This window comes from Ranitomeya imitator, chromosome 9, assembly GCF_032444005.1.
Source record: "Ranitomeya imitator isolate aRanImi1 chromosome 9, aRanImi1.pri, whole genome shotgun sequence".
Lineage (NCBI taxonomy): Eukaryota > Metazoa > Chordata > Amphibia > Anura > Dendrobatidae > Ranitomeya > Ranitomeya imitator.
This window is the reverse complement of record NC_091290.1, coordinates 137410465-137436171: the sequence shown is the minus strand read 5'-3', so window position 1 is coordinate 137436171 and position 25707 is coordinate 137410465. Positions and strand designations below refer to the sequence as shown.

The 25707-nt window shown below is 43.8% G+C and overlaps 1 protein-coding gene across 1 annotated transcript in view; it reads right to left on the bottom strand.

Annotated features, from left to right (window-relative positions):
• Positions 1–25707, bottom strand: part of CDH13 (cadherin 13) — a 667269-nt gene that overhangs the window by 90033 nt on the left and 551529 nt on the right. The window contains exon 9 of the mRNA XM_069739177.1: positions 4069–4251. Coding sequence (XP_069595278.1) covers positions 4069–4251 — 183 coding nt within the window. The remainder of the gene's footprint in view (positions 1–4068; positions 4252–25707) is intronic.

The following is a 25707-nucleotide window of genomic DNA, read 5'->3' as shown; positions in this document are numbered from 1 at the left end:
GCCAGCAACTCTCGGTTGCCCACATCATAATTACGCTCAGCAGCAGAAAATTTCCTGGAAAAGAAAGCACATGGTTTGAACACTGAGCAACCAGAACCTCTCTGTGACAAAACCGCCCCTGCACCAATCTCAGAAGCATCAACCTCGACCTGGAACGGAAGAGAAACATCAGGTTGACACAACACAGGGGCACAGCAAAAACGACGCTTCAACTCCTGAAAAGCTTCCACGGCAGCAGAAGACCAATTAACCAAATCAGCACCCTTCTTGGTCAAATCCGTCAATGGTCTGGCAATGCTAGAAAAATTACAGATGAAGCGACGATAAAAATTAGCAAAGCCCAGGAATTTCTGCAGACTTTTTAGAGATGTCGGCTGAGTCCAATCCTGGATGGCCTGAACCTTAACCGGATCCATCTCGATAGTAGAAGGGGAAAAGATGAACCCCAAAAATGAAACTTTCTGCACACCGAAGAGACACTTTGATCCCTTCACGAACAAGGAATTAGCACGCAGTACCTGGAAAACCATTCTGACTTGCTTCACATGAGACTCCCAATCATCTGAGAAGATCAAAATGTCATCCAAGTAAACAATCAAGAATTTATCCAGATACTCACGGAAAATGTCATGCATAAAAGACTGAAAAACAGATGGAGCATTGGCAAGTCCGAACGGCATCACCAGATATTCAAAATGACCCTCGGGCGTATTAAATGCCGTTTTCCATTCATCTCCCTGCCTGATTCTCACCAGATTATACGCACCACGAAGATCAATCTTAGTAAACCAACTAGCCCCCTTAATCTGAGCAAACAAGTCAGAAATCAATGGCAAGGGATACTGAAACTTAACAGTGATCTTATTAAGAAGGCGGTAATCAATACACGGTCTTAGCGAACCATCCTTCTTGGCTACAAAAAAGAACCCTGCTCCCAATGGTGACGACGATGGGCGAATATGTCCCTTCTCCAGGGACTCCTTCACATAACTGCGCATAGCGGTGTGTTCAGGTACGGACAAATTAAATAAACGACCCTTAGGGAATTTACTACCAGGAATCAAATCGATAGCACAATCACAATTCCTATGCGGAGGTAGGGCATCAGACTTGGACTCTTCAAATACATCCTGAAAGTCCGACAAGAACTCTGGGATGTCAGAAGGAATGGATGACGAAATAGACAAAAATGGAACATCACCATGTACTCCCTGACAACCCCAGCTGGTTACCGACATAGAGTTCCAATCCAATACTGGATTATGGGTTTGTAGCCATGGCAACCCCAACACGACCACATCATGCAAATTATGCAGTACCAGAAAGCGAATAACTTCCTGATGTGCAGGAGCAATGCACATGGTCAGCTGGGCCCAGTACTGAGGCTTATTCTTGGCCAAAGGTGTAGCATCAATTCCTCTCAACGGAATAGGACACCGCAATGGCTCCAAGAAAAATCCACAACGTTTAGCATAATCCAAATCCATCAGATTCAGGGCAGCGCCTGAATCCACAAACGCCATGACAGAATACGATGACAAAGAGCACATTAAGGTAATGGACAAAAGGAATTTGGACTGTACAGTACCAATAACGGCAGAGCTATCGAACCGCCTAGTGCGTTTAGGACAATTAGAAATAGCATGAGTAGAATCACCACAATAGAAACACAGTCTGTTCAGACGTCTGTGTTCTTGCCGTTCTACTTTAGTCATAGTCCTGTCGCACTGCATAGGCTCAGGTTTACTCTCAGACAATACCGCCAGATGGTGCACAGATTTACGCTCGCGCAAGCGACGACCGATCTGAATGGCCAAGGACATAGACTCATTCAAACCAGCAGGCATAGGAAATCCCACCATTACATCCTTAAGAGCTTCAGAGAGACCCTTTCTGAACAAAGCCGCTAGTGCAGATTCATTCCACAGAGTGAGTACTGACCACTTCCTAAATTTCTGACAATATACTTCTACATCATCCTGACCCTGGCATAAAGCCAGCAGATTTTTCTCAGCCTGATCCACTGAATTAGGCTCATCGTAAAGCAATCCCAGCGCCTGGAAAAATGCATCAACATTACTCAATGCAGAATCTCCTGGTGCAAGAGAAAACGCCCAGTCCTGTGGGTCGCCGCGCAAAAAAGAAATAATAATCAAAACCTGTTGAATAGGATTACCAGAAGAATGAGGTTTCAAGGCCAAAAATAGCTTACAATTATTTCTGAAGCTCAGGAACTTAGTTCTGTCACCAAAAAACAAATCAGGAATCGGAATTCTTGGTTCTAGTATCGATTTCTGATCAATAGTATCTTGAATCTTTTGTACATTTACGAGATTATCCATTGAGGAGCACAGAGCCTGAATATCCATGTCCACAGCTGTGTCCTGAAGCACTCTAATGTCTAGGGGAAAAAAAAGACTGAAGACAGAGCTAAGAAAAAAAAATGCTGTCAGGATTTCTTTTTTCCCTCTATTGGGAATCATTGGGTGGCTCCTTGTACTGTTATGGCTGGCAATCAGGCAACACAGCGTGCAGTAATCAGCGCACATACAGAGATCTGGCAATAACCAAAAACAATAGGACGAGCTCTGAGATGTGGAATCTCTGTAGACTGCAGTACCTGATCTATCCTCACACAACTATAAGCAGCAGTGGATTGCGCCTATCACTACCTATGCAACTCGGCACTGCCTGAGGAGCTGACTAGCCTGAAGATAGAAACACAAGCCTGACTTACCTCAGAGAAATACCCCAAAGGAATAGGCAGCCCCCCACATATAATGACTGTTAGCAAGATGAAAAGACAAACGTAGGAATGAAATAGATTCAGCAAAGTGAGGCCCGATATTCTAGACAGAGCGAGGATAGCAAAGAGAACTATGCAGTCTACAAAAAACCCTAAAACGAAAACCACGCAAAGGGGCAAAAAGACCCACCGTGCCGAACTAACAGCACGGCGGTGCACTCCTTTGCTTCTCAGAGCTTCCAGCAAAAGTTAATAGCAAGCTGGACAGAAAAAACAGAAAACAAACTAGAAGCACTTATCTAGCAGAGCAGCAGGCCCAAGGAAAGATGCAGTAGCTCAGATCCAACACTGGAACATTGACAAGGAGCAAGGAAGACAGACTCAGGTGGAGCTAAATAGCAAGGCAGCCAACGAGCTCACCAAAACACCTGAGGGAGGAAGCCCAGAGACTGCAATACCACTTGTGACCACAGAAGTGAATTCAGCCACAGAATTCACAACAGGGACCACCCAAGTTGTAACAAGGGCTCAAATTTTGCCCTTACACCATTCAATAAGGGACCACCCAAGTTGTAACAAGGGCTCAAACTTTGCCCAAGACGAGAGGTGAGTTGGGCATCCATTATTGACCAAGGTCAGGAAGCTTCTTCACTCATTTTTCCATCTTTCCAGGAGGGAACATTGTGCTGAATACACAAAGCACAAATTAAATTATTTGGAACCTTTGCCTTCCGCCCTCTTCTAGGGATAATTATATTTATTTGCGACAATACAGAGGTTCATCCGATGCCCTTCTGCACAATTGTCACCTCCGAACATCACAGGCACAATCATTATAATTTCGAGTCGGGTCTATTTTTTGACACAGCAAATAATGGCCTTAACAAAATAATTACCACGTTCCCGTGAAAGGAAGAAGAAAGCTCAGAAATGATGTCACATCACTCAGTAAACTCTCAAAAAAAACCAACTTTTGAAATTAATTTTTAACTTTTCAGTAAGAATTTTCTTCTACGATTCAAAACTTTAATATACATCGACAACTCAAAGTTATTAAAAAATGTAAAAAAAAAAAATCACGGCTGTTTTTTGTTTTTTAGAAGCAGCGCCACATCTGTCTACTGGTCGGATGTGGTATTACAGCATACTAGAAAATCCCCAGAACACGCTGCAGTTGTCATCACAGCCACTGGGTGGACACATAGAGACATATAGCATAAACGTCCCCCAGCAGAGTATCACAAAATCAATTTTTGTTTTAGCTACCTTGGAAAAGGTAAGAAAGGACTCCATGCATATATTACCATACAGTAGCGCCTTACCTTAACCACTGAGAGCATCCCCTCGTTTGTGTTGGGATTCGTATGAATTTCGAAGCTCTGCCCGGGATTTCCATTGATGATGGTGTAGACGGCTTTCCACGCTCCAGTGTTGGGGTCATCCTTGTCGTTGACGGTCAGGTTAACCATGACGCCAGTGACGCCTTCTTTCACTGTAGCTTGAAACTAAGATAAAAAAAAAAAAGTTACAAATTCTTTATTCACAGTTCAACAAACTAAATAAAACCTGCGTATATTATACTAAACCTCCAACTCAAGACACAAAGGATCTGCTTCACGACGGGAGATCCGGCACCTAGAAACAATGGATTTGTGTAGAGAAAATAACGGTGATTTTATTACTGAGAAGCCGCAGCTCCTGACAGATTGCTGGGAAGAAGCGGCTGAGAAATCGGATTCAGAAATGGTAAATCTATCAAGTGCGGTGGAAAATCATCAAGAGGAAACGCATAAAAGTCATCAGCCTAAAAACACTGATAGTTATTGGATATGAGAGGATCAACAATGACAACTTTTACAATTTCAATCTCTAAACATCCACGCCATCCTCATTCCATGCTCATCCGTGCCACGATCATACAGAGCATCTTAATCCAGAACATCCATCATATCCTCATCCATGTTGTGCTCATCCGTGCAATCCTCATCCACCACATTCATCATCCACCGCATCCTCATCCACACTATCCTCATCCACTGTATATCTCATCCGCCTATCTTCATCCACGCTATCCTCATCCACCATATTCCTCATCCAATGCATCCTCATCCACACTATCCTCATCCACCGTGGTCATCATCCACCGCATCCTCATCCACACTATCCTCATCCACCTATCTTCATCCACGCTATCCTTATCCACCGCATCCTCATCTACACTATCCTCATCCACCGTGGTCATCATCCACCGCATCCTCATCCACACTATCCTCACCCTCGTATTCCTCATCCACACTATCCTCATCCACCACATTCATCATCCACCGCATCCTCATCCACCATATTCCTCATCCACCGTATTCCTAATCCACGCTATCCTTATCCACCGCATTCCACATCCACCGCATCCTCATCCACACTATCCTCATCCACTGTATTCATCATCGACCGCATACTCATTCACGCAATCCTCATCCACCGCATTCATCATTGACAGCTTCCTCATCCACACTATCCTCATTCGCCGTATTTCTCATTCACCATATCCTCATCCATGCTATCCTCATTCACCGCATTCATCATCCACCACATCCTCATCCACGCTATCCTCATCCACTGCATTCCTCATCCACCACATCCTCATCCACACTATCCTCATCCACTGCATTCCTCATCCACCGCATCCTCATCCACACTATCCTCATCCACCGCATTCATCATCCACTACATCCTCATCCACCACATTCCCCACCCACCATATTTATCATCCACTGCATCCTCATCAACGCTATCATCATTCATGCTATCCTCATCCACTGCATTCCTCATCCTCCGCATTAATCATCCACCGCATCCTCATCAACGCTATCTTCATCCACTGCATTCCTCACTCACGCTATCCTCATCCACCACATTTATCATCCACAGCATCCTCATCCACTGTATCCTCATCCACCATATCCTCATCCACGCTGTCCTCATCCAGCACATTCCTCATTAACCGCATCCTCATCCACCATATCCTCATCCACCACATCCTCATAGACGGTATCTTCATCCACCGCATTTCTCATCCACCGTATCCTCATGCACAGCATCCTCATCCACGCTATCCTCATCCACCGCATTCCTCATCCACCGTATCCTCATCCGCTGCATTCCTCATCCACGCTAACCTTATCCTTCCCATCCTCATCTGTGCCATCATCCAGAACAACCTCATCCTTAGCATTCTCATCCAGAACATCCATCATATCCTCATCCACATCGTCCACATCCATGCCATGCTTATGCGCGCTATTCTCATCCACCGCATCCTCATCCACACTATCCTCACCCTCGTATTCCTCATCCACACTATCCTCATCCACCACATTCATCATCCACCGCATCCTCATCCACCGTATTCCTCATCCACCGTATTCCTCATCCACGCTATCCTTATCCACCGCATTCCACATCCACCGCATCCTCATCCACGCAATCCTCATCCACCGCATTCATCATTGACAGCTTCCTCATCCACACTATCCTCATTCGCCGTATTTCTCATTCACCATATCCTCATCCATGCTATCCTCATTCACCGCATTCATCATCCATCGCATCCTCATCCACGCTATCCTCATCCACTGCATTCCTCATCCACCACATCCTCATCCACACTATCCTCATCCACTGCATTCCTCATCCACCGCATCCTCATCCACACTATCCTCATCCACCGCATTCATCATCCACTACATCCTCATCCACCACATTCCCCACCCACCACATTTATCATCCACTGCATCCTCATCAACGCTATCATCATTCATGCTATCCTCATCCACTGCATTCCTCATCCACCGCATTAATCATCCACCGCATCCTCATCAACGCTATCTTCATCCACTGCATTCCTCACTCACGCTATCCTCATCCACCACATTTATCATCCACAGCATCCTCATCCACTGTATCCTCATCCACCATATCCTCATCCACGCTGTCCTCATCCAGCGCATTCCTCATTAACCGCATCCTCATCCACCATATCCTCATCCACCACATCCTCATCCACGGTATCTTCATCCACCGCATTTCTCATCCACCGTATCCTCATGCACAGCATCCTCATCCACGCTATCCTCTTCCACCGCATTCCTCATCCACCGTATCCTCATCCGCTGCATTCCTCATCCACGCTAACCTTATCCTTCCCATCCTCATCTGTGCCATCATCCAGAACAACCTCATCCTTAGCATTCTCATCCAGAACATCCATCATATCCTCATCCACATCGTCCACATCCATGCCATGCTTATGCGCACTATTCTCATCCACCGCATCATCATCCAGAGCATTCAACTCATCCTCATTCGTGACATCCTCAACCACCACATCATCATCCACACTATCCTCATCCATACTCTCCTTATCAACCACATTCCTCATCCACAACATCCTCATCCACACTATCCTTATCCACACTATCCTCATCCACGCCAACCTCATCCATACCAACCTTATCCATGCCAACCTCAACCACCACATACTCATCCTCACCATCCTCAACCACCGCATTCCTCATCCACAGCATTCCTCATCCACACTATCCTCAACCACGCCAACCCAAGCCATCACATCCTCATCCTCTCCATCCTCATCCTCGCCATCTTCATCCACATACACACCATCCTAATCTACCACATCCCCAGAGCATTGAACTTCTTCCTACACTGTGCGCATAGCTCAAAAAGTGAAGCCACCCTCTTGTTTGCACAAAGTACAAGAAACTGCGGCAAAACTAAAACAAATGAGCCGGATCACTTGGCATACATGCAATGTGTAAGAGCATGTTCAGACTGTGGCCATTTCACAGACAAAACCCAAGACAAATAAAAAATATTCCTACATTGTGCACTGCAGAGCATTGCAACTCTTCCTACACTGTGCACTGCAGATCATCACACCTCTTCCTGTGCTGAAAAAGGTCAGGTAATGAAACACAATCTGCTGTGGCCAGATGGAAAACGTACTCTGAAAGTAAATCCAGGGACATATTGGGTGATCCGTCACTGTCCGGCGATGCCAGTCTTGCTCATGTTACTGTATGGCGCCTTTATCTACACTCCGGATTGCTTTCGGCTCCTGGTAATAAATAGCTTTTTTTATGTGGTTTACGGCAAAGCGTGTTTGGCCGCAAGTTGTAGAGGAAGCTGAAATCTATGATCTCCACTGCTGAGTACTGAGCGGCACCAGGATCCGAAACCAGAACTTGTATGAGGGAACCACACAACAAAGAGCGGGAGACCAAATATCTGTGATTTGTGTCCTCAGGAGGCTCGCGGGGAGTTCACCCACTATAATAAATATCACATAGAACTTACAAGATTATGGGGGCAGAAAATGTACATAAAGGTATTATCAGTCATTGTACAGGAGGAGGAGGAGGTGAGCTGTGACATCACCTATTGTGAATGGTGGATCCTGTGTTATCTAATGTATATAGAGGTGTTATCAGTCATTGTACAGGAGGAGGAGGAGGTGAGCTGTGACATCACCTATTGTGAATGATGGATCCTGTGTTATCTACTGTATATAGAGGTGTTATCAGTCATTGTACAGGAGGAGGAGGTGAGCTGTGACATCACCTATTGTGAATGGAGGATCCTGTGCTATCTACTGTATATAGAGGTGTTATCAGTCATTGTACAGGAGGAGGAGGTGAGCTGTGACATCACCTATTGTGTATGATGGATCCTGTGTTATCTACTGTATATAGAGGTGTTATCAGTCATTGTACAGGAGGAGGAGGTGAGCTGTGACATCACCTATTGTGAATGGTGCATCCTGTGTTACCTACTGTATATAGAGGTGTTATCAGTCATTGTACAGGACAGGAGGAGGTGAGCTGTGACATCACCTATTGTGAATGGTGGATCCTGTGTTATCTACTGTATATAGAGGTGTTATCAGTCATTGTACAGGAGGAGGAGGTGAGCTGTGACATCACCTATTGTGAATGGTGGATCCTGTGTTATCTACTGTATAGAGGTGTTATCAGTCATTGTACAGGAAGAGGAGGTGATCTGTGACATCACCTATTGTGAGTGGTGGATCCTGTATTATTACAGTATTTAGAGATGTTACTTTCTATTTTAATTCTTTCTGTGACGATACTGAGACTTCTGAAAAGTGATCTATACACAACAGGAAGTGGGAGTCCAGTATTAGGGCTTAGTATCCAGTGTAAAAAAATTGCAAGAACTTTTAATTTTATATAGGCAGTAGTATAATAATTGAAATAAAAAAAGAAAGAAAAAAAGATAAATTTCACATAAAAACCTGATGTAAACAACATGTCATTTCTTTATATGTAAATATCGAATTAATAGTACGAGGTTAGTCAGGGATTATCATGGCTTGATTCTTGCAGAAGACGGGTTCTGGGGTCTTCCATCCTTTTACATGGGGTTATCAGGCAGCACTCACAATTATCGCTGTTGTATTGATGAGACTGGGGCCACCTGGCAGCGTTGTGGCCCCCCGGGAGCGTTGTGGCCCCTCTCGATGCATGACATGGTCATCTCCATTGCTGGCTTGTCAGTAGAAGTGATCTAACAATCCTTCTTTCAGCTCACTATTGTAACCAGCTCTCGGCTTTGACTTTTGTTGCTTATGTTGGAATATTTACAACAATGGAAACTTTTTCGATAATTATCTGCTCTCAGCCCTGGGAAAGTTTCATTTGCCCTTTGCACACAGAGAGAACGCATGAAGACTCAAAGGTTCCATCAGGGCTTAAAATAACTAATTAAACGTGTCTCAGAATTAATTGATTTTTGTACAGACACAAACCCCAAGTGGATAGTTATTTAACGAGAAAAAAAAAAAGAAAAAAAATTAATTCTGAGATTTACTTACAAAACAAAAGGCTCTAGATGTAGCTTATCAGACGATTCGGGGAATCTAGCTAAGAAAATCTAGAATAAAATGTCATTTTGTAGCTTTTTAAGCTCGCTGCTGCACAACCTCCGCATGCTGCTGTAAAGGCTTAGTCGCAACATTTTGCGTAGAGAATATATGAGTCAAATAGAGCAGGAATATTACAGATGGAATACGTGTCATATCATATCGGTGTAGTAGAGGTCCCTTATATTTCTCCAGGAGCTCCGTATCACAGAAAACTGGCTTTGTGACATGAACTGATCTTACGAGCACCTCCCAGCAGACTTTCAGCCAAGTCAACAGTTATGTCATGAATGTAAGCATAGCAATGTGAACATAAACATATAGTCATGGCCTGATCTACAGTCACTCCAGAGCTGCATTCACCATTCTGCAAAATCCACAGCTGAAATCTTCCATCTCCATGACAATCATTTAGTGATATTTATTGTGGAATCTTTCCAGCAGGCACTCTACAATAATCTAATGCTTGGAAATAATGTATAAGAGATCACCAGATATCAGACGAAAGAAGGGAACAAGAAGGATTGGACAAGTTAGAATTCGACATGCTCGATCCTTTATTCCTGCAGGAGATAGGAGATGTTGGGAAGAAGCTTACTCTACTGTCTTCATTGAGGACACACACGCACATGGTTAAGTCGATAATCAAGTAGTAGAGATGATCGGTTCCAGGAAACTTTAAATTGTCTCGAATTCTACCAAAAATTCAGATTCTACCGAATCCGACCAAGTGCGTTGGAGTGTGAAAGAACTACTGAAGATGGAGGAAGAAGATGTTGGAGAAGTAGACAAGGCTTGAAAGGAGCGGATGGAGAGCTGTGGAGGCAGGCCAGACGAGCAGCGAGACGAATATTGTTTTTCTTCTTTTAACACCCTGCATTTATTATGCTCTTGGGTCTGTAAAGACATAGTTGACATTGAGAGAACTGCCAATTTTACATTTTGGCCTATTCACTCATCATCAGGGACTCGGAAGGCATAGCTGTCGGCAAAATGGGCATCCGGTCACACATCTATCTAAAGTATTTCAGGAGCTCAACTTAGCAGTTAGGATTGTATTACAACAAAATAATCAGCAGAATTATGATTGCAGCTCTGAAGTATAATATAGGCTTTAAACCAGTAACTAAAGTGGAATTAATTCTGAATTACCTATAGAGTTTTGAGAAAAAATACTCAAAAATCTGATCGTTTCCCACATTCTTTCATCTGTCTGTTCTAATTGTCGATATGACACGGGCTACAATACTAATTGCCATACATCGGGAAGTCATTTATTAAAAGATATATTTAAAGGCAGCACAACATAACAATCAACCACCTAGAAGGATCAGAAGACTTTTTGTTGAAGCTTCGAGAACAGTGGAAGAGTAATGTACTGGAGAATAATTACAAACCACCGGTGGGACGTGGAAGCCAAGTGAAGCCATTTATGATTTACCTTCTACGAATCAATTCAGGGAAAATATATGTTGGGGGATTCTGCATTCACGTCAACTCCTGCGGAAACATAAGGGCTAATGGGTCAGATAAGAGAATGATATCCCGCTGTACCCACACGTAGACCACCTGTGGCTGGAATTAAAGCCTCCTCAACTCCATTCATCCTTTGTAGCGGCGAGAAGCAAAACAAAAAAGGACACCGAAGACACTGGTTCCGGATGCGTTTCCTGAAAGCAACCTAGAATGTACTTACATAATTAGATCTCTACGGGCGGATTAGTTAAGACGAATCTAAATAACGAGATCTGCCCCATGAGGAGTGTCACCATTCAGTTGTCTCATTACTTGGGAATCCAGGAGGAAAGATGGTTAATAGAAGATATCTAGTCAGATGTTTCCATCCTTGGTCCTTTCAGGAGATGTTTTGGGTCTTGGGACTTCACAGTTTGTTCTTTATTTAATAATAATCTTTATTTTTATATAGCGCTAACATATTCCGCAGCACTTTACAGTTTGCACACATTATCGTCGCTGTCCCTGTTGGGGCTCACAATCTAAATTCCCTATCAGTATGTCTTTGGAATGTGGGAGGAAACCGGAGTGCCCGGAGGAAACCCACGCAAACACGGAGAGAACATACAAACTCTTTGCAGATGTTGTCCTTGGCGGGGCTTGAACCCAGGACCCCAGCGCTGCAAGGCTGCTGTGCTAACCACTGCGCCACCGTGCATTCCTTTATATTTATGTAGAACCAAAATATTCGCAGTTCCCATGAGGCCATGACCCCAAGACGCAATGACATCCTATCAACTGTTTCCAACTTGTAGGTCTCCACAAATAGACAACTCTAAGCATGTTAGAAGTTGTAGTTTTGCGAAACCTGAAGGGCTGCTTCATACTGAGAAGTATTGTTTAGAATATTTTCTTTCTTTTTGGGATTAATTTTATGGGAACCAAGCTAAGTTTTGTATATGGGATGAACACTGGTCTTAATGAAGATACTTTTTAACTTGGGATCTCCATTCTAACCATGTAACACATCCTATGCAAGAACATAAATCAATGTTTAATGGCTGACATTCAGCTTGGTAATAAAAGATGGCCTGGAAAAGACTTCACATCATCATCATCATGAATTTGGCATGCTTGGTGACAATGGCAGCTTTAGATGCTGCAAGGAGTGATGGGACTATACTTCATTGTCTTAACCTCCACCTCCTGTACAATGATAATCTATATACAGTAGGTAGCACAGGATCCACCATTCACAATAGGTGAAGTCACAGCTCACCTCCTCCTGTACAATGAATGATAACACCTCTATATACAGCAGATAACACAGGATCCACCATTCACAATAGGTGATGTCACAGCTCACCTCCTCCTCCTCTACAATGACTGATAACACCTCTATATACAGTAGATAACGCAGGATCCACCAGTCACAATAGGTGATGTCACAGCTCACCTCCTCCTCCTGTACAATGACTGATAACACCTCTATATACAGTAGATAACACCGGATCTACCAGTCACAATAGGTGATGTCACAGCTCACCTCCTCCTCCTGTACAATGACTGATAACACCTCTATATACAGTAGATAATACAGGATCCACCATTCACAATAGGTGATGTCACAGCTCACCTCCTCCTCCTGTACAATGACTGATTTAACACCTCTATATACTGTAGATAACACAAGATCCACCATTCACAATAGGTGATGTCACAGCTCACCTCCTCCTCCTGTACAATGACTGATAACACCTCTATATACAGTAGATAACACAAGATCCACCATTCACAATAGGTGATGTCACAGCTCACCTCCTCCTCCTGTACAATGACTGATAACACCTCTATATACAGTAGATAACACAGAATCCACCAGTCACAATAGGTTATGTCACAGCTCACCTCCTCCTCCTGTACAATGACTGATAACACCTCTATATACAGTAGGTAGCACAGGATTCACTATTCACAATAGGTGATGTCACAGCTCACCTCCTCCTCCTGTACAATGACTGATAACACCTCTATATACAGTAGATAACACAGAATCCACCAGTCACAATAGGTGATGTCACAGCTCACCTCCTCCTCCTGTACAATGACTGATAACACCTCTATATACAGTAGATAACACAGAATCCACCAGTCACAATAGGTGATGTCACAGCTCACCTCCTCCTCCTGTACAATGACTGATAACACCTCTATATACAGTAGATAACACAGAATCCACCAGTCACAATAGGTGATGTCACAGCTCACCTCCTCCTTATGTACAGTGACTGATAACTCTATATACAGTAGATAACACAGGGTCCACCATTCACCATAGGTGATGTCACAGCTCACCTCCTCCTCCTGTACAATGACTGATAATACCTCTATATACAGTAGATAACACAGGATCCACGATTTACATTAGACGATCTCACAGCTCACCTCCTCCTCCTGTACAATGACTGATAACACCTCTCTATACAGTAGATAACACAGGATCCACCATTCACAATAGGTGATGTCACAGCTCACCTCCTCCTCCTGTACAATGACTGATAACACCTCTATATACAGTAGATAACACAGGATCCACCATTCACAATAGGTGATATCACAGCTCACCTCCTCCTTCTCCTGTACAATGACTGATAACACCTCTATATACAGTAGACAACACAGGATCCACCATTCACAATAGGTGATGTCACAGCTCACCTCCTCCTCCTGTACAATGACTGATTTAACACCTCTATATACTGTAGATAACACAAGATCCACCATTCACAATAGGTGATGTCACAGCTCACCTCCTCCTCCTGTACAATGACTGATAACACCTCTATATACAGTAGATAACACAAGATCCACCATTCACAATAGGTGATGTCACAGCTCACCTCCTCCTCCTGTACAGTGACTGATAACACCTCTATATACAGTAGATAACACAGGATCCACCATTCACATTAGACGATGTCACAGCTCACCTCCTCCTCCCTTTACAATGACTTTTCACACGCTCACTAGATGCCTCAATACAAGAGGTGAGGTCATTGCTGCTAATGTAGACGTGCTTTACAAGAAACATGACGAAGTTCGAGTCCCAATGACCGGTGTGAAAATTGCAAGATTTTTTTTTCTGATAATACAGATTGTAGTATGGGAAAAAAATACCAAAAAAAAAAAAAAAAGAATAAAACCACAATTAATACAAAGAGTTGATGTAAACAATGGGTGATTTTCTGATAACTTCTCGTGAATGAATGAGCCACATTACCATTAGCAAAGCTCAGTAATGAGCTACATAACGAGCAGGACTCATCGGTCGGGGTCTTGTGTCCAGCGCTGGTCACAGTCGTCTTTATGACATTTGCGTTTAACTATGAAAAACTAGAAAAAAAATTCCACTTCTTGCGATAAAAGGAATTCGGACCGCTCTGACCTCTCCTATGTAACAGCCCATCGTTCTCCATCGCAGCCGTCAAGGCGACATATAAAAACACCGGCATCATTGTATCAGCAGCCCCCACAATGAGCATCATCATCATCAGCCTCATTTATTTCCCTCTAATCATTATCTAAGGAAAACAATTATCTCCATGTAGTCAGGAGCCGCAGCTCCACACAATATGGAAATGTTCTGCCGAGTTACCGTCCTGCAGCAGGAAATCAATTACCAAAGCCGAGCAAAAATTCTCAGTAAACGAGTGGGAAGAAATTAGTGGCTGAGAAATGAATTCTATCTAAGGAGCAGATCCTCCAGGCGTCTGACACCGACGATCGACAGGACGGTACTCGGTCACAGAGTCAGATGTCTTCTCACTAACAATATCACCTGGGATCCGAGGATTCTCCGCTAACTGGAGTATAAGTACACAGTGACTGCACCAGCAGAATAGTGAGTGCAGCTCTGGGGTATAATACAGGGTGTAACTCAGGATCAGTAATGTAATGTATGTACACAGTGACTGCAGCAGCAGAATAGTGAGTGCAGCTCTGGGGTATAATACAGGATGTAACTCAGAATCAGTAATGTAATGTATGTACACAGTGACTGCAGCAGCAGAATAGCGAGTGCAGCTCTGGGGTATAATACAGGATGTAACTCAGAATCAGTAATGTAATGTATGTACACAGTGACTGCACCAGCAGAATAGTGAGTGCAGCTCTGGGGTATAATACAGGATGTAACTCAGGATCAGTAATGTAATGTATGTACACAGTGACTGCACCAGCAGAATAGTGAGTGCAGCTCTGGGGTATAATACAGGATGTAACTCAGGATCAGTAATGTAATGTATGTACACAGTGACTGCAGCAGCAGAATAGCGAGTGCAGCTCTGGGGTATAATACAGGATGTAACTCAGAATCAGTAATGTAATGTATGTACACAGTGACTGCACCAGCAGAATAGTGAGTGCAGCTCTGGGGTATAATACAGGATGTAACTCAGGATCAGTAATGTAATGTATGTGCACAGTGACTGCACCAGCAGAATAGTGAGTGCAGCTCTGGGGTATAATACAGGATGTAACTCAGGATCAGTAATGTAATGTATGTACACAGTGACTGCACCAGCAGAATAGTGAGTGCAGCTCTGGGGTATAATACAGGATGTAACTCAGGATCAGTAATGTAATGTATGTGCACAGTGACTGCACCAGCAGAATAGCGAGTGCAGCTCTGGAGTATAATACAGGATGTAACTCAGGATCAGTAATGTAATGTATGTACACAGTGACTGCAGCAGCAGAATAGTGAGTGCAGCTCTGGAGTATAATACAGGATGTAACTCAGGATCAGTAAAGTAATGTATGTACACAGTGACTGCAGCAGCAGAATAGTGAGTGCAGCTCTGGAGTATAATACAGGATGTAACTCAGGATCAGTAATGTAATGTATGTACACAGTGACTGCACCAGCAGAATAGTGAGTGCAGCTCTGGGGTATAATACAGGATGTAACTCAGGATCAGTAATGTAATGTATGTACACAGTGACTGCACCAGCAGAATAGTGAGTGCAGCTCTGGAGTATAATACAGGATGTAACTCAGGATCAGTAATGTAATGTATGTACACAGTGACTGCACCAGCAGAATAGTGAGTGCAGCTCTGGAGTATAATACAGGATGTAACTCAGGATCAGTAATGTAATGTATGTACACAGTGACTGCACCAGCAGAATAGTGAGTGCAGCTCTGGGGTATAATACAAGATGTAACTCAGGATCAGTAATGTAATGTATGTACACAGTGACTGCACCAGCAGAATAGTGAGTGCAGCTCTGGAGTATAATACAGGATGTAACTCAGGATCAGTAATGTAATGTATGTACACAGTGATTGCACCAGCAGAATAGTGAGTGCAGCTCTGGAGTATAATACAGGATGTAACTCAGGATCAGTAATGTAATGTATGTACACATTGACTGCACCAGCAGAACAGTGAGTGCAGCTCTGGGGTATAATACAGGATGTAACTCAGGATCAGTAATGTAATGTATGTACACAGTAACTGCACCAGCAGAATAGTGAGTGCAGCTCTGGAGTATAATACAGGATGTAACTCAGGATCAGTAATGTAATGTATGTACACAGTGACTGCACCAGCAGAATAGTGAGTGCAGCTCTGGGGTATAATACAAGATGTAACTCAGGATCAGTAATGTAATGTATGTACACAGTGACTGCACCAGCAGAATAGTGAGTGCAGCTCTGGAGTATAATACAGGATGTAACTCAGGATCAGTAATGTAATGTATGTACACAGTGATTGCACCAGCAGAATAGTGAGTGCAGCTCTGGAGTATAATACAGGATGTAACTCAGGATCAGTAATGTAATGTATGTACACAGTGACTGCACCAGCAGAACAGTGAGTGCAGCTCTGGGGTATAATACAGGATGTAACTCAGGATCAGTAATGTAATGTATGTACACAGTGACTGCACCAGCAGAATAGTGAGTGCAGCACTGGGGTATAATACAGGATGTAACTCAGGATCAGTAATGTAATGTATGTACACAGTGACTGCACCAGCAGAATAATGAGTGCAGCTCTGGGGTATAATGCAGGATGTAACTCAGGATCAGTAATGTAATGTATGTACACAGTGACTGCACCAGCAGAATAGTGAGTGCAGCTCTGGGGTATAATACAGGATGTAACTCAGGATCAGTAATGTAATGTATGTACACAGTGACTGCACCAGCAGAATAGTGAGTGCAGCACTGGGGTATAATACAGGATGTAACTCAGGATCAGTAATGTAATGTATGTACACAGTGACTGCACCAGCAGAATAGCGAGTGCAGCTCTGGAGTATAATGCAGGATGTAACTCAGGATTAGTACAGGATCAGTAATAAATCATCATTTTGCTTTTTTATGCAGATTGTATTTAATAAACATCACAATTTCACATATATTTCAGGCATAAAGACTTTACATGAAGAGCAAGTTGAGGACAATGAACGTTGCTTATAAGTGCAGAGACAAGGTGTGAACTTTCCATTTTTGCACATATTAATATCTCACTGCTGTGACCTTTCACTTATTTCCTAAATCCAATTTGTCCTGGCAATTAGCAGGGTAGCTACAGAGTTCAGGTATTAAACTGTACCCAATGGCAGGGTGATGAGGCCAGGAAACATGCTTTAGATTTATGGTGGGGGAGCGGGGTACTTGGCTGTGTTTCGCAGACATCTGACCCCCATTCTGCACTCCAGCTGACTTCCTTTCTAATTAAGTTGGGGGCTTTTTAGCCACAGTTAATTATAATTTTTTTTATATAGTTACACAGTTTCTTTCTTCTGCTGCAGAGAAACTGAATGCCGCTCTCCGTCGGGCAGATGAGACAATGGCTGCAGCGGCATCCTGAGAGGTTCTGCACATTACTTCTCCTGTCCCGGGTATCGGCACCCAACGAGGCAGCAGAACCACCGTGTAATAAACATGGAAAATATAACTATGTTCCCAAGTTTTTGTGTAAAATGATATTTTTTGTTCATAGAAAACAATTCCCAGTTATTTATTGCACCTGTAGGTCTCCACATTCTCGCGCTGTCATGTATGAAGAAGAAACCAAAAAATTAAATATTTGAGTCTACTCTAGATTAAATTTAACCACTTAGTGACAGAGCCAATTTGGTACTTAATGACCGGGCCAATTTTTACAATTCTGACCACTGTCACTTTATGTGGTTATAACTCTGGAACGCTTCAACGGATCCCGCTGATTCTGAGACTGTTTTTTCGTGACATATTATACTTCATGTTAGTGGTAACATTTCTTTGATATTACTTGCGATTATTTATTAAAAAAATGGAAATATGGCGAAAATGTTTCAAATTTTGCAATTTTCAAACTTTGAATTTTTATGCCCTTAAATCAGAGAGATATGTCACACAAAATAGTAAATAACATTTCCCACATGTCTAATTTACATCAGCACAATTTTGGAAACAATTTTTTTTTGTTTTGTTAGGAAGTTATAAGGGTTAAAAGTTGACCAGCAATTTCTCATTTTTACAACACCATTTTTTTTAGGGATCACATCACATTTGAAGTCACATTGAGGGGTGTACATGACAGAAAATACCCAAAAGTGACACCATTCTAAAAACTACGCCCCTCAAGGTGCTCAAAACCACATTCAAGAAGTTTATTAACCCTTTACGTGCTTCACAGGAGCTGAAGCAATGTGGAAGTAAAAAATTAACATTTAACTTTTTTTTACAAACATTTTAATTCCGAACCAATTTTTTTTATTTTCACAATTTATACCAAGGAAGGTGACGGGCACAAGGGGGCATTCTTTGCGTCTGGAGGAGAGAAGGTTTTTCCACCAACATAGAAGAGGATTCTTTACTGTTAGGGCAGTGAGAATCTGGAATTGCTTGCCTGAGGAGGTGGTGATGGCGAACTCAATCGAGGGGTTCAAGAGAGGCCTGGATGTCTTCCTGGAGCAGAACAATATTGTATCATACAATTATTAGGTTCTGTAGAAGGACGTAGATCTGGGGATTTATTATGATGGAATATAGGCTGAACTGGATGGACAAATGTCTTTTTTCGGCCTTACTAACTATGTTACTATGTTACTATGTTACTATGTAAGTGTAAAAAGACAAAATGAACCACAAGGTTTGTTGTGCAATTTCTCCTGAAAATGCCGATACCCCATATGTGGGGGTAAACCAGTGTTTGGGCGCACGGGAGAGCTCGGAAGGGAAGGAGCGCCGTTTGACTTTTTCAATGCAGAATTGCCTGGAATTGAGATCGGACGCCATGTCGCATTTGGAGAGCCCCTGATGTGCCTAAACAGTGGAAAACCCCCACAAATGACACCAGTTTCGAAACTAGACCCCTTCAGGAACTTACCTAGATGTGTGGTGAGCACTTTGAACCCCCAAAGTTTATAACGTAGAGCCGTGAAAATAAAAAAATCGTATTTTTTCCACAAAAATGATTTTAGCTCGCAATTTTTTATTTTCACAAGGGTAACAGGAGAAATTGGACTGTAAATGTTGTTGTCCAGTTTATCCTGAGTATGCCGATACCCCATATGTGGGGAGGGGACCACCGTTTGGGCACAAATCGGGGCTTGGAAGGGAAGTAGTGATGTTTTAAAATGCAGACTAGGATGGAATGGTCTGCGGGTGTCATGTTGCATTTGCAGAGCCCCTTATGTACCGAAACAGTAGAAACCCCCCACAAGTGACCCCATTTTGGAAACAAGTCCCCCAAGGAGCTTATCTAGGTGTGTGGTGAGCACTATGAACCCCCAACTGCTTCACAGAAATTTATAATGTGGAGCCGGGAGAATACAAAAATCTAATTTTTTTCCACAAAATTGATCTTTTCATCCCCGCATTTTTACTTTCACAAGGAGATATTGGACCCCAAAAGTTATTGTGGAATTTGTCCTGAGTACACTGATACCCTATATGTGGGGGGACCATAGTTTGGGCGCACGGTAGAGCTTGGAAGGTAAGGAGCGCCATTTTGGAATGCAGACTTTGATAGAATGGTCTGCGGGCGTCATGTTGTGTTTGCAGAACCCCTGATGTGCCTAAACAGTAGAAACCCCCACAAGTGACCCCATTTTAGAAACTAGATCTTCCCAAGGATTATTATCTAGATGTGTGGTGAAAATAAAAAAAAAATGTTTTTCCATAAAAATGATATTTTAGCACCCAATTTTTTATTTTCCAAAAGGTAACAGGAGAAACTGGACCCCAAAAGTTGTTGTCCAGTTTTTCCTGAGTACGCTGATGCTCCATATGTAGGGGTAAATCACTGTTTCGGCGCACGGCAGAGCTCAGAATGGAGGGAGCACCATTTGTCTTTTTGAACACAAAATTGGCTGGAATCAATGGTGGAGCCATGTCGCGTTTCGAGACCCCCTGACGTACCTAAACCGTGGAAACCCCCCAATTCTAACGTCAACACTAACCCCCCACATACCTCTAACCCTAATCCCTAGCCTATCCATAATCCTAGTCACAACCCTTACCTCAGCACACCCCTAACCCTAATCCCAACCCTAATCAAAACCCTAACCCCAGCACATCCCTAACCCTAATCCCAACGTTAACCATAACCCTAATCAAAACCCTAACCCTAATCCCAACCCAAACCATAAACCTAACCCTCATCCCAGCCCTAATCCCAATACACCCTTAACCCTAATGCCAATGCTAACCATAACCCTAAACCCAAACCTAACCCGAATCCCAACGCTAACCCAAACTCTAACCCTAACTTTAGCCCCAGCCCTAACCCTAACTTTAGCCAAAACCCTAACCCTAACTTTAGCCCCAACCCTAAACATAACCCTAACTTTAGCCCAACTCACTTCAGCCCAACTGTAACCCTAATTGGAAAATGGAAATAAATACATTTTCTTTAGTTTATAATTTTTTCCTAACTAAGGGGGTGCTAAAGGGGGGATTTATTTACTATTTTTTTTATTTTGATCACTGTGATAGAGTCTATCACGGTGACCAAAATGAACCAATAGGAAAAATCTTCCTATTGTTGCCGGGTGCCGGCCGGCAGATCTCTGTGGGCGCGCTGGGCCCGCAATTTTCTCCCGGAAGAAGAATCCGGAGGCATGAGGGACTTCAGGGGGCCATGGAGGGACAACGGAGGTACTGGGGGGATCGGGTGTTATGACCTGGTGGTCAGGACAATAATGGACCTGGTGGTTAAGAGCACACGGAATGACCTGATAGTTACTGATAATTAAGCGACGAGCTCTGGGACGTGGGAACTCTGCTGACCGCAATCCCTAAACCTATCAACCACACTAGAAATAGCCGTGGATTGCGCCTAACGCTCCCTATGCAACTCGGCACAGCCTAAGAAACTAGCTAGCCCTGAAGAAAGGAAAATAAAGCCTACCTTGCCTCAAAGAAATTCCCCAAAGGAAAAGGCAGCCCCCCACATATAATGACTGTGAGTAAAGATGAAAATACAAACACAGAGATGAAATAGATTAAGCAAAGTGAGGCCCGACTTACTGAACAGACCGAGGATAGGAAAGGTTACTTTGCGGTCAGCACAAAAACCTACAAAAAGACCACGCAGAGGGCGCAAAAAGACCCTCCGCACCGACTCACGGTGCGGAGGCGCTCCCTCTGCATCCCAGAGCTTCCAGCAAGCAAGACAACAAATTAAATAGCAAGCTGGACAGAAAAATAGCAAACCAAAGAAATACAAGCTGAAACTTAGCTTCTGATGGGAAGACAGGTCACAAGAACGATCCAGGAGTGAACTAGACCAATACTGAAACATTGACAGGTGGCGTGGAGCAAAGATCTAAGTGGAGTTAAATAGAGCAGCAGCTAACGAATTAACCTCGTCACCTGTGAAAGGAAACTCAGAAACACCCACCAGAGGAAGTCCATGGACAGAACCAGCCGAAGTACCATTCATGACCACAGGAGGGAGCCCGACAACAGAACTCACAACAGTACCCCCCCTTGAGGAGGGGTCACCGAACCCTCACCAGAGCCCCCAGGCCGACCAGGATGAACCAAATGAAAGGCACAAACCCCCACATATAATGACTGTGAGTAAAGATGAAAATACAAACACAGAGATTAAATAGATTAAGCAAGGTGAGGCCCGACTTACTGAACAGACCGAGGATAGGAAAGGTTACTTTGCGGTCAGCACAAAAACCTACAAAAAGACCACGCAGAGGGCGCAAAAAGACCCTCCGCACCGACTCACGGTGCGGAGGCGCTCCCTCTGCATCCCAGAGCTTCCAGCAAGCAAGACAACAAATTAAATAGCAAGCTGGACAGAAAAATAGCAAACCAAAGAAATACAAGCTGGAACTTAGCTTCTGATGGGAAGACAGGTCACAAGAACGATCCAGGAGTGAACTAGACCAATACTGAAACATTGACAGGTGGCGTGGAGCAAAGATCTAAGTGGAGTTAAATAGAGCAGCAGCTAACGAATTAACCTCGTCACCAGTGAAAGGAAACTCAGAAACACCCACCAGAGGAAGTCCATGGACAGAACCAGCCGAAGTACCATTCATGACCACAGGAGGGAGCCCGACAACAGAACTCACAACAATCGGGACTCTATTTCTCTCTCCTCTGATGTGCGATCACATCAGAGGAGAGACAAATTAAACGGCACATCAGACTTTTTTTTTTGTGGCCACCGTTACACGTTTATTAACAGCGAACACAAAACAGGGGTCAGTAAAAACCGACCCCAATCATGTTCTTTGAGGTCTCAGCTACCCACAGCAGCCGAGACCCTGAGATCTGCCAGGTGCCGGACGGCTGATCCGGCGCACTGCCCATGCGCCCGCCATTTTCTTCCTGGAAGAAGATGGCGGTGCCCATGGGGGGGATGCATGAGGGCCGAGGAGCACCGGGAGGTACCGGGGGGATCGGGGACCCTATTTCTCTGTCCTCTGATGTGCGATCACATCAGAGGACAAAGAAATTAAATTTCAAAATCGCCCTTTTTTTGCGGCGATCATAACTGGGGGTCGGTAAAAACGGACCAAAATCATGTTCTCTGGTGTCTCGGCTATCCCCGGGCCGAGACCCTGGAGAAAATCCGACTCTGGGGGCGCTATACACTTTTTCCACAGAGCCGATAATTAATGGTGCTGTGGTTTAAGTACCCTTAAGTAGCGCCGTTAAAAGGCGTATCGGCGGTCATTAAGGGGTTAATGGAGTTATCAGGGAATAAAAAAATAAAATAATTATATTGAATGAAAATTTTGTTGAATTTGGCCATTTTTCAGCAGGTGGGAGGCCTTTTGCAGGGTTACCAGGTTGGCACTAGAGATGAGCCCTGGGCCTGCGGCCACATTAACATTCCAGATGGGAGTCCTTCAGATCTGTGGCACTGCTTGTGATTCATAGGCACGGTGCTCCTACATCGTTGTGGCATGATGTATAGATGATGCCGTCCTGGGCCTATCAATCAGAAGAGGCACCGGGGATTCCAGCAGATGGGAGGCCTTTTGCAGGGCTACCAGGTTGGCATTAGAGATGAGCCATGGTCAGGTGGCCACATCAACATTCAATGCACCACTGGACGCGAGCCCTTCAAATAATCACCATCTCTGATTTGTAGGCATGGGGGACCTACATGATTGTGGTGTGATGCACTGATGATTTTGAACTGGGCCTCCTAATCCAAGGAGGCAATTTGTAGGGCTTCCATTCAGTGGTCCAAGGAATACTGGCATGACCACAGGACCAGGGTCCTACAAATTAATTCTCTTATCTCTATGTAGATGTATCCTAGCAGATAATTTTTGGGGGAGAGGTGATAGATGAGTGGAGGCCAGTAAGACATAATAGGATCAAGTCCACCAAGGCGAGAGCCAGTCTTGCAAATAGGCTGAGAATTTGGACTCATTGGGAAGCAATGACTTGCAGAGCGTCATCATATTGAGAGCTGTAGTTTTGCAACAGGACAGCCACTGGTTCCAATCTGGAGTGTTGTACCATTGCCCATATCTTCTTATCTGATGCGGTTTTCCCCAGCAAGCGGAAAGTAGAAAAACATTGGTGACAGAAATGTTGTCAATGTCACATTGACATCCCCCCAACATGTCCCATTCTCTACGCTGCCCTTTGTTAATAGGATCTCAGCAGAATTCTGCTTTCATACCGGGCTGTGCGGTCCCTGCGGGGAATACTGAAGTGTTTGATGTGCAGTAGACTTTTCATTCTCCGACGGGGTCAGTTTTTCTGTTCGGTTCCTTCAGATGTGTTTGCTGTTACAACATCACATGCTGTCTGCTCCATCAATAACGCTTTACAGCCTGTTGTTTCTCTCCATATTCCACTGATCTTCATTCATATTTAGTACCAGATACAAGTCTTCATATGCAAAGCAAGCACCGATGGAATCATGACTGTACTTAAAATAAGGTTTGCTGTGGTTTTCTCACTGTGCAGAAAGCGAGGACGTGTCAGACGTAATAATGCACAGTACAAGCTGGGTCGGTTTGCTGCTAAGTTCCGTATAAAAGTTTCTGCGGACAGTCTGGATTGAAATTACTGTAGATAAATTAGGAATCATCAGCTCTTTAAGTTTACATTACATGGCTATGTATAGAAGAGGAGGGATGTAAAGGAGCAGGAGGAATAATCCTGGATTTCAGGAATGTGTCACCGAGGTGGCTGGTCTCAGTGATGTAAGCCACGGAATATGAAGACTCCTGCAATGGTTGGTTACTGAGAAACATTTTTTTGGGTCCAGATTTTGGGTCCTGGATTTAGGAGCAACCAAAAGAGTCTGGCTGGGAATGATCGCTCCCACACATTCCAGTCCGGGGTTTGCAGGTCCTATAAAAAGGCAGCTGGGTTGGCTTGGGCGGGTGTGGTGTGCTGGAGCTGGAGAGTAAACGGTAATGGTGAACCCACTGAGCCTAAGCCCTCATTCAGACATGCGGATAAAAACACGTACGTGTAGGACGTTCCATTTTGACCACCTGTGTGCTTTTTTAACATCCGTGTACGTTTTTTTCAATCCATTTTGCATCCGTGTGTCATTTGTGTGTGGTACATGTTTTACACCAACACTTAGACTGGCATAAGTCCGTGTAATCCGTGCTTCCACGTGTAGTTCACTCCATGTGGTAACACAGATATGTGCGCAGCCCTATAGATTATAATAGGTGTGTACGTGTCTCCGGTAAGTGTGAAAGGGGCCTAATGTAGGACCTGTATTGCTGTCTGGGTGAGACCCTGTTGCTGCTTTGCCTTCCCTGAGAAAAGATTTTGATTTTTATTATTTAGTTTGGTCCGAAAAAAGGCTGTTTTTCGTTTGAGAACTGAGAAAGTTTATGGATTCGCAGCAGTTTTCCATGCGTTGTACAGTACCATGTTAACATATGGAAAACAAAATCCGCAGTGCACATGCTGCAAAAAAAAGCGTTTTTTATCCGCAGCACCTCAATTCTTTGTGCGGATTCCGCAGCGGTTTACATCTGCTCCTCAATAGGAATCCGCAGGTGTAAAACCGCAGGTGGAATCCACAAAAAAAAG